Source organism: Saccostrea cucullata, unplaced genomic scaffold (genome assembly GCF_032062105.1).
Source record: "Saccostrea cucullata isolate Sc308-1 unplaced genomic scaffold, CSIRO_AGI_Scuc_v1 ctg1726, whole genome shotgun sequence".
Classification (NCBI taxonomy): domain Eukaryota; kingdom Metazoa; phylum Mollusca; class Bivalvia; order Ostreida; family Ostreidae; genus Saccostrea; species Saccostrea cuccullata.
The window spans coordinates 120703-131675 of NW_026919262.1; the positions used below are offsets into that span (position 1 = coordinate 120703).

General features: G+C 33.8%; 1 protein-coding gene and 1 long non-coding RNA gene across 2 annotated transcripts; one reads left to right on the forward strand and one right to left on the reverse strand.

Annotated features, from left to right (window-relative positions):
• Nucleotides 1–5987: 5987 nt before the first annotated feature.
• On the reverse strand, nucleotides 5988–6761 carry LOC134283341 (uncharacterized). Its single transcript, XR_009995459.1, has 3 exons — nucleotides 6625–6761; nucleotides 6382–6443; nucleotides 5988–6137 (listed from the first exon to the last, which is right to left on the reverse strand). It is a non-coding gene; the product is annotated as an uncharacterized LOC134283341 (long non-coding RNA).
• Nucleotides 6762–7262: 501 nt separating this feature from the next.
• Nucleotides 7263–10011, forward strand: LOC134283386 (potassium voltage-gated channel subfamily B member 1-like). Its single transcript, XM_062765842.1, has 3 exons — nucleotides 7263–7712; nucleotides 8953–9006; nucleotides 9733–10011. Exons 1-3 carry the CDS (start codon nucleotides 7263–7265, stop codon nucleotides 10009–10011), a joined length of 783 nt encoding a protein of 260 aa, XP_062621826.1.
• The last annotated feature ends 962 nt before the right edge of the window (nucleotides 10012–10973 follow it).

The following is a 10973-nucleotide window of genomic DNA, read 5'->3' on the forward strand; positions in this document are numbered from 1 at the left end:
GAATATGACATTATAGTGAACTAGACGTTGACTAAGATTTCTTAAAAGTGACATTCTTCGTATAGGTATGGAATGCCATATATGACAGCCAACTGCTTACTGTCAACTGCTAACTGCTTACTGCCAACTGTCAGCTACTTAATGCCAACTGCCACACATATTTGAATAAATTTTTGTTTTGATATATTCATGTGTATTTTCAAAAAGCAGACGCGGATCCAGGATTTTTTTCCTAGAGGGACACATGGGTAGAAAAAAAACCCAGAAATTTCTTGGCAAGAAAAAAGTAAACTTAGTTAAGGACCCTCTCTACACCAGTACAAAATGTTTTTTGGATATTGAGAAAAATATATTTTATAAAAGTGTTAGTATTGAGCTTATTTATATGATTTTCAACATATGTTGCGTGGCATTATTTTGTAAAAACAAAGAAATATAAATCTTTGAGAAAAATGTTCAAAGGTTCAAAATTGATGGGAAATTGAAATTTATTTTTAAAATAACTCCCCTGTGAATCAACAACAAATCTTTTTTCAGTTTTTAGCTCACCTGAGCCGAAGGCTCAAGTGAGCTTTTCTGATCACATTTTGTCCGTCGTCCGTCCGTCTAGCTGTCCGTCTGTCTGTCTGTCCGTCTGTAAACTTTTCACATTTTCGACTTCTTCTCAAGAACCACTGGGCCAATTTTGACCAAACTTGGTACAAAGCATCCTTGTGTGAAGGGGAATTTAAATTGGTAAAATGAAGGGACATATCCCCTTGCAAGGGAAGATAATCAAGAAAAAGACAAAAATAGGGTTGGGTCATTAAAAAATCTTCTTCTCAAGAACCACTGGGCCAGAAAAGCTGAAACTTATGTGGAAGCATCCTGGTATAGTGTAGATTCTAAATTGTTCACAACATGACCCCGGGGGGAAGGGCGGGGCCACAATGGGGAATCAAAGTTTTACATAGAAATATATAGGAAAAATCTTTGAAAATCTTCTTCTCAAGAACCACTGGGCCAGAAAAGCTGAAACTTATGTGGAAGCATCCTGGTATGATGTAGATTCTAAATTGTTCAAATAATGAACCCGGGGGGGGGGGGGGGGGGAAGGGCGGGGCCACAATGGGGAATCAAAGTTTTATATAGAAATATATAGGAAAAATCTTTGAAAATCTTCTTCTCAAGAACCACTGGGCCAGAAAAGCTGAAACTTATGTGGAAGCATCCTGGTATATGTAGATTCTAAATTGTTCAAATAATGACCCCCGGGGGAAGGGCGGGGCCACAATGGGGAATCAAAGTTTTACATAGAAATATACAGGAAAAATCTTTAAAAATCTTCTTCTAAAGAACCACTGGGCCAGAAAAGCTGAAACTTATGTGGAAGCATCCTGGTATGATGTTGATTCTAAATTGTTCAAATAATGACCCCGGGGGGGAAGGGCGGGGCCACAATGGGGAATCAAAGTTTTATATAGAAATATATAGGAAAAATCTTTGAAAATCTTCTTCTCAAGAACCACTGGGCCAGAAAAGCTGAAACTTATGTGGAAGCATCCTGGTATATGTAGATTCTGAATTGTTCACAAAATGACCCCCGGGGGAAGGGCGGGGCCACAATGGGGAATCAAAGTTTTACATAGAAATATACAGGAAAAATCTTTGAAAATCTTCTTCTCAAGAACCACTGGGCCAGAAAAGCTGAAACTTATGTGGAAGCATCCTGGTATAATGTAGATTCTAAATTGTTCAAATAATGAACCCGGGGGGGGGGGGGGAAGGGCGGGGCCACAATGGGGAATCAAAGTTTTATATAGAAATATATAGGAAAAATCTCTGAAAATCTTCTTCTCAAGAACCACTGGGCCAGAAAATGTGAAGCTTATGTGGAAGCATTCTGGGGTAGTGTAAATTCTAAATTGTAGGAATCATGACCCCCGGGGGAAGGGCGGGGCCATTATAGGGAATCAAAATTTTACATAGAAATATATAGGAAAAATCTTTGAAAATCTTCTTCTCAGGAACCATTGGGTAAAAAAAGCTGAAACCTATGTGCCCATGGAAGGATCATGGGGTAGTGTAGATTTCAAAATGTCTAAATTATGATCAGTGGGGTAGGGTGGGGATGCATTATGTATAACAAGGGGGAAATCTGGTAAAGAACAGAATGGTCAAAGCTTCTCAGGTGAGCGATGTGGCCCATGGGCCTCTTCTTATCCTTTCCAATGATTTTGTTGTCTTATGTAGGAGGGGGATTAAAAACAGGAAAATAGTCATTTTGAAAGATAACAAATAAAAAATGATATACTTTATCAATCCCATAAGTTTAATTTTACATTTATAAAAACATACGATGAGATTAAGGAGTCATTTATCCATTTTCATTAGTATTTGAAGATCTGATGACATGTTCAGTCTGATTTCAATTGATAAAATCTACCCCTTATTAAAGAAGTTATACACGAGAGCAATTAACTTTTTGTCAATGGTTTTTAGAATAAGACTAAAGTACTTAAAACTGACCTTGGAACACTCCCCCCCCCCCCCACCCCCGAAAACGAGGATCTGTATTAAGTTAATTTGTATGAAAAGTCATAGATATGAAGATATGGAGCATAACCCACCCACACCGCCAAAATAATTTTTCACGTTTACAAAAGGAGTTTACGTTATTTTTCTTGTCAAGAAAGGACAAGATAGGGTAAAAGCCGAATCTGGCCCCTTATTTGATATAAAAATCAGACTAATGGTAGAGTTGTGATAGTTTGTAGTTCAGAAGTTAAAATGATCCTCACTTTCATACAAGCACTAATTTTGATTCAAAGCTTACATGGAAGCCACTAGAGGGCGCAGAAATAGGACATTTTCTAGAATGTCCTCAATTCTGGTGGAATTTCATCATATTTGGGATACATTTCTCTTCTGAAAACATAGAGCACAAGCTTGCCTATCTGAGATTTTTACACATAAACTGCATCTGATATTAGTGTATAAAATATATAAATTTGGTAGATAGGCAAGCGTGTGCTATATGTTTTCCGAAAGAAAATATGCTGTAAAATTGATGAAAATTTGCATAAAAATGAGAAATGACGGAAATTGACCTATTTCCTGACCTCACTTTGACCCTTGTATATTCTAAATCTTAAAACCAATACTCATTTTGTGGCAAGGGTGACAACATGTTTTTATGGATAAACTGTTGGATCATTCTGAAAGACAGCCAAACTTGGGGGCCAAATATACTGCTTTTACTCTATCATGTCTATCTTGTCCTTTCTGAGTTCGATTTATTTTTACTGAGGTGGATCCCTCCTGGAAAAATCCAGGATCCATGTTTTTTTTTTTATTTTTTATTTTTTTTTTTAAATTCACATAAATATCAACGAAAATATGACAATTTATTCAAATATGTGTGGCAGTTGGCAGTAAGCATCTGACAGTAGGCAGTAAACAGTTTGCAGTAAGCAGTTGGCTGTCGTATATGGCATTCCATTAATATCAACGAAAATATGAAAATTTATTCAAATATGTGTGGCAGTTGGCAGTAAGCATCTGACAGTTGGCAGTAAGGTAAGCAGTTGGCTGTCGTATATGGCATTCCATATATAGGTACACTGTATATGTTATCTTAATAAGACTCCTTTATACACAAGTAAACTTTAATAAGAATATAGATACATATAAATTCTGCTTTTAAACTTTTGAACTGTGTATGACAAATAAGCGTAGCATATGGCCAGGAAAAGGAGAACTTTTTGATTTTTTCAAAAAGCTACTTTTTCTATGAACTTCTAGGGCTTTGTGTTAGTTCCACGGTGACGTAGATTTGTTCTCAAGAAACAAACTCGAAGCCCTTCATCGGTATATGGTGGCGTCTACATGTACGTGCGTAAACATTCTCATAAGGGTCGTACATGTAAATTTCACAATAAACAATCTATCAGTGATTGGCAAGGATTTTAATACTAGAGTGTCCAGAGTTTAATTCAAAATCGAAGTTCCGTATCTTTGGTTATTTGTTTATCACATATTGACTATATAAATTTTTGACAATATTTCCAGATGAATACTATATTCAGGTCGAAATTGAAAACCAAAGAAATTGTTATTTATCGGATGCAGTGTATTCAAAATTTTCTATCTTTGCCTGGTTTGTAGTTTTATTGCAAATGATAATTTTGCTGTTTTCAACAATCATTTTTTATAGGACTTGGTAAAAAGAGGGTTATTTTCATTACTAAACTATCATTTTCTATTATCATCCAAATCTAAGTATACATGACCTGAATCTTGTACCTGTATGGATGATTGGGCTGGGTCAAGAGCTTTTGTTTTAAAATTGACAGAGTAAGATTGAGTTATCTCACTGTAATCGATAGAAATTTCAGCTAAACCTCTGAACACATTTCTATTGTTCAGCACGTCATACTCTGACGTCATTGTGTCTGATACATCTACTGGATCATTTACTACACGTAGTTTCCTTTTTCTTGTATGCACATGTTTTCTTATCAGTAAAGCTACTGCAATTACTGCCACGAAGAGGAAAAGTGTGGAACAGATTATTGCAACAATAATAACGGCGCTTGGAAAAAAAGATAGATTTGGGGTTACATGTAAAATATTGGAGCTGGTTTTCAAAATAATTGATTCGTTGCCAGATATCGTTATTGTTTTGGTATAAGTGTTCTTGTCCTGTGCTTCATAACTTCGATCTAAATTGATGGCTATTGAGGCCATTTCCGTCATTAGCAAAAGTGACGATTTGACCTTAAGGCTCAAAGGTTCCGTCGAGATTTGGGAAACAATTGTGCCTACAAGGAAATAAAAAAAGTAACAATTATCATGAGAATATTTACAATTCTGTAGTACAGTACTTACTTGGGTTTTTGTTCTCGTTTTTAGTGGTAAAAATAAAATATTAATTTTGATTTAAAGGGTGTATAGTACTTATTAAAGAAATAAAAAAAATATGCTTTTGATATTTTAGAAAGGAAATATAAGTATGATTTGTTTAATATAATTTTGTCTTAATCGAAACTCAGTTGATTTATGAATTAATTAAAATTACTACACAATTAAAAAAAAAGATCTTTATAGACAATTAGATATGAAACGATATTTTGCTTGAAGTTTTGCAAAGTGGTTGTTTTTAGGTTACTCTCTGTCATGACTATTGCCGGGACATATAATGGTTGTAATTACGATCTTCCCCCCTAATTATCCCTTCGTTACACCCTGCGGAAACTCAGTTTTAGAGACACTTTTCAAGGTTTTTATACAGAGCGTATTGAAACTTTAAAATAATCAACTACAATGTATATCAACACGCATTTTTAGGCGTTTTGGGCATTCCCTTTCACTGAAAAAAATAAACTAGTGAAAGTCACTGGGAAGACTAGTAAATTTACTGTCCATATAATCACTACCTCAAAAGTAGTTTTACTAGGAATTGGGTAGATTTACTAGATAACATTAGTAAATCTAAGAATTTATAAGTAACTTTCACTAGGTATCTTAGTATCTATATGACCACCACTCCACTTTTTACTATCTTAGCCAGTAAACAGAGTCACGAAGAACGCTTTACTAGGCACACTAGTTAAATCAACTAGGTATTTCTTTCAGTGTTCCTTTTCATGTTTCTAAAATTTGAATTTATTTTTCTTTGAAACAAAGGTTTCAAGATAAACATATTTTCAACTTGTATGTGAGCTTATCACAGAATAATAATTTTGTGAGAATTTATCAACTAAATCCAATTATTTTGTACTTTCACACTTTGACAAAAAACTTTTGACTTTACCATAATTATCTATTATGTACCTTGTTTGAGACTCAATTTAAAAAAAAGTTCAAAATTACCGTTAAAGTACTTCCTACACCAAGACAAATTTTCTTGTTACATTACTGTTGGAAAATATGTGGGGCATTCATTTGTTAAAGGCCTATTTGTAGATTTTTTTTATAATGAAAAATTACATTCCTACATAAATAATACTTGCCAGACTTTTCTGTGTTTAGTCGACATCCAATAGCGAAATGACATTTCTTTTCACTACAGCTGCATATTTGCTGACATTTTTCACCGTATGTAGGATATCCACACTTTTTAGAACAATTAAAATCAAAATATCCTGGTTTGCAACCTGTTCAATGATTTATTAGTAATATTTTACAATTTTGCTTTTTCAAACAAGGTTTTAAAATATTCTGTTTGGCCCTCATTTCTTTAAACTCCATGAGACAAAAAAATTACTAATTGGATAATAAAGAGCTTTTTGATACTTTTAAATGGCACAAAGCATAGATATAATATGGGGGGAAAATAGTATACCTGTATATAATAAAACATATCCTTCAATTATTTTAAAAGACATGGCATGTACTTACTGGTACAGTTTCCTGTGATTTGATTTCTGTAATAGCCATCGCAGCACACTGGTCCTGTGTTACTTGTGAAGAGAACAAAGAAATGCATTAACTCTTGATAAATAAGCATCCCTCTCTCTTTCTCACGCATACACACACTCATACACCCCCTCCCCCGATATCTACAGAGGGAGAGGGGGAGCTTTTTTATCCTCCCTGTACAGAAATGAACAGAATATAACAATTTCCTAATCTACTGCTTACCTATCGCATATTTCTTGACTAAACCCCGTACGTGAAAAGAAGGGCATAAAATATAAACATTTTAAGAAATGGTAATTTGAGACCATTTTGTTTAATTGATTTGATTTTTTCAATCTCGCCTACAACGCTTCAGGAATTTCCGCAATTCACAGAAAGTATTTCCTTATTTCGTAAAATATGATATGAATTAATCTCTTTTAACATGATAAAGATAAAGTTGAATGTATTAGCAAATAAAAATGTAAACAATTTCATTTTAAACTTTGAAAACATGTAAATTAAAGGTATCATTGGTGCATTTTTTGTGTTAAATAGTCTTCATACATTGTTTGTTTTGAAACAGGTAGATTCCTGATTAAAATTATTTTGTTACTTTACTGGGTTAATGAGTTTCGATCTTAGCTTCCATACTATCACTGAAACCAATCATCATTAATTAATTCTTAAGGGAACTGGAGAGATAGGAATAATTTTAGCAATTTTAATTATGCAGTATTTTGTATTCCCGTGAGAATCACGTAAAATGTGGTGACAGTCAACAACAGGATTTGTAAGCATTAATTTTATTGAGAAACTGCCTTTGATGAGGCTTTGATACCCGCAATAGATGAAGTTTGGATATCCGGGGCACGTTAACAATGGAAGAGTTTATTGTAAAAGTTGGGAAAGAAGACTTTGGCTTCAATGCAACATCTTTGGAAAAGGTTCCAGATTCTTACCTAAATAGGTTATTATTGGAAGAGAACAAGTGTAAGACTATGTCCTTCCCGCGATGCCGGGAAAGCTTCCGTGCAATTCACGAGTTTTGTTTCTCGGGTAAATTGCATATTCCGAAAAGTGTCTGTGTCGGAAAATTTAAAGAAGAGCTGGAATTTTGGGGAATTGATGACTCGGCAATGGAAGAATGCTGCCTGAGAAAATTGTACGATTATGATCTTCAGCAGAAGTCGCTTTTGAAATTCAAGTCTGACTTTAGCAGACGTCAAAAGAAATGTGAAGAACTGGACAACAATAACATCTCCACAAAGTCTCTCAGGCAACAGGTGTGGGAAATATTGGATTACCAGAATGACAGTATCTATGCCAAGGTATTTCTCAGAGAGTTTTTTATTGTAAAAAACTGATATTACACGGATCATTAATCATAATCAGCCTGTACAATAACTGCATACAGGTACATTTTCGTCCTTGTCGGAAGTAAGCGAATCTAAAACGTTGCGAAAATGAAGTTAATTGTATATTTAATAATATCTAAAAATTAAAACGGGGCAAACTTGTTTCCAATTGTGAAAGGATGAAAATAACACGGGTCAAAAATAACCCTCAATACAGTATTCAGAGATATTTTTATATTCTAGACGATACAAGTGACAAATAACTGCAATATACTATGAGCCCTGACAGTCATTGAAAGTAGTATTTTGAATTTAAATTTCGATCTCCATATTAACTCAAAATTCGGTAACTTTAGTCAGAAATTGTTAGCGCTCTGTGACATCAACATTTTATATCAAGTAAACAACGACATCAATATGTCTATCAGTTAGATTGATTGATTGTATGTTGGGTAACGTCCCTCTCGAGAATTTTTCACTCATGAATATGGAGACGCCACCACTTGCCGGTGGAGAGCTGCAAATTATATCCTATATACATTTAACATGTACATTTATAAAAATGCAAAGAGAAAACAACTTTTTAATCTTTATTATTATTTTAGAAAAATAAATAAGGAACTAGTAGGAGGGGGGGGTATTTTCTTTAGCACGCAACAAACCTCTATTATTGTTTCTTTTTCTCACGCTTTCCCTTCATTCCGCATTCTTTTGTTTCATTTGCTTTATTACATTTTTAGCAATTGTTACACAGTTCTTTTTATTTAGGTAATCAAATTAAATTTCATATTTTTACATCTGGAAACACAGAATTAAGATGCTTTTAACATTTGTAACTTTGCGTTTTTGCCCCCATCGTTCTTCATTATTTAAATCGAGAAATAATTATTTGAACAAAAACGGTTACTGTAAAATCAGTAATTTTCACGGGGAGTTAATTTTCATTGTTTTCGAGGAATGGAAAAACCCACGAATTTATGACCTCCATGAAATGTAAATTAAACTTGCATTATTACTTAACAATTGTCCACTCACGAAATCAAATCCACATTTTTTTTTCTCAAGCCTAAAAAAATTGCACCCACGAAATTTTTAAGTATTTTGAAAAAAATATGTCTGAGTAATTATATTTTTATAATTATAGAATATAATATAAAAGTAATTTTACATTCTAGTGATACCAAATTAAATCTCTTTTGATTTTTATTTGCAGGTGTACCTTTTTCTATCTACCCTCGTGGTCTTGGCTAGCTGTATTATGATAGCCGTTAGTACACTTCCGGAAATCAGGTCCAAACTAATAATGGAAACGGAAAAGAAAAATACGACCAACCTCGAGATCCAAAACCAAAACCAAAATTCGCTTTCATCTAATGTCTATTGCAAGGAGACGTTACTTGAATTGAATAAAACAAAAACAAATGTAGAAAATTGCAAAATGGAATTTTGCATTCTTTGCGATGAATTTGAAATTCTTGGTTTCCCAATAGCGAATTCTTCCCAAAGAAATATCATTATGAATATTTGCAAAGGCTGCTTGTATGCGGACGCTTCTTTTAAAACGGCCTTAATTAAGAAAGCTACAACGTTGTCAACAACTGCTAAAAATAGCATACATTTGTTTCTTTTTGAAATCATTATTATGACACTCTTTACTTTTGAGTTTCTTCTTCGTTTAACCTGCTGCCCAAATTTAAAGCTGTACTTTTTCAGCATCCTTAATATCATGGACGCTCTGACCCTTACTGCAAATTACGTTCGGTATGGGATATTCTTTTTCGAAATAAATATAGCAGAATCAAAATTCGAGTTCCTACTGTATTTTCAAACGTTTCGAATTCTTCGATTATTGAGATCACTGAATAGGTTAGTTGCATTTAGAGTACTTAGGTATTCTGTGCGAAACGGGCGAAAAGATTTGACCCTGATGTTGTCGTACATGTTCATAGGGATGTTGATATTCTCAAATTTCATTTACTTTTTCGAATCCGAGGAAAATATTCCTACCATGTTTGATGCTTGGTGGTGGAGCATTGTCACCATGACAACTGTGGGATACGGGGATATGTATCCTAAATCAATTACTGGGAAGATAATTGGCGGAATGTGCGCTATTTATGGTGTTCTTATGTTTGCAATGACCGTACCTATCTTTGTAAATACGTTTCACTCGCTGTATAAGTATGCAGTCTTTGCTAACATGCAGTCTCAGAAAACCAAAATAAAAGAAGAGGAAACGGACTCTGAGATACTTGCAGAGAAGACGGCTTGAAAAGTTAATGATTGAAACTTTTTGGCATCAGGCTGTAAGAGCGTGCATATAACAGTATGTCCAACGTTTAATATTTGTATATAGTTCTCTCTTTTTTGTAAATATTAGGTAAATAAAATACTCAAACATCATTTTTTGTGTGTGTATGTTAACAAACGTTTTTTTCTTTTACCAAGACAAAAAAATTAATAAAATTACAAAGAATTTAATTGTTATGCAAGGAATATGATACAGAATACAATTTGTGGGTTCTAGCTAATCCGAGCTCAAAGCTAGTGATTTTTTCTGATTATCGTTTGTCCGTCGTCCGTCTATCTGTAAACATTTCACATTTAAACTTCTCTACAGCAACCTGGCCAATTTTAATCAAATTTGGTACAAAGTTTTCTTGGATGAAAAAAAAATCTTCTCAAGGACCATTAGACCAGAAAACCTGTTAAAAGAATGACCCTGGAGATAGGATGGGCCACAATAGGACATAAAAATTTTACATTGAAATATAAAAGAAGAAGAAATCCTTTTAAAAACTTTATTTTTTTCGAGAACCACTGGATCATAACAGCTTAAAGTTATGTGGAAGTATCCTTGGAGTAGTGTAGATTCTTAACTGTTAAAATCATGGATAAGGAAATAACAAGTGGCGAAATCTGTTCAAGAACAGAATGGTACAATGCAAAAGTTACAATGTTGTCCATGTGCCCATTGGTCTCTTATTGGTCGATTTGTTAAGGACCCTCTCTACACTGCACCGTAATTTCAGGGTAATTGCGTGTAGTTAGACTGACCCACCATTTGACATAAAAAAAATTTAAATCTGCACTGTATGACAAAATTTTAAATAAATACATGTATTCTAAACATTATGTTAGACCAAGATAGAGTAATTGAAAACTTTATTTGCATGTATTTTCTCCATTTGAATAATCAAAAGCAATTTTTCTTTGTCATTACTTCACTGTCTT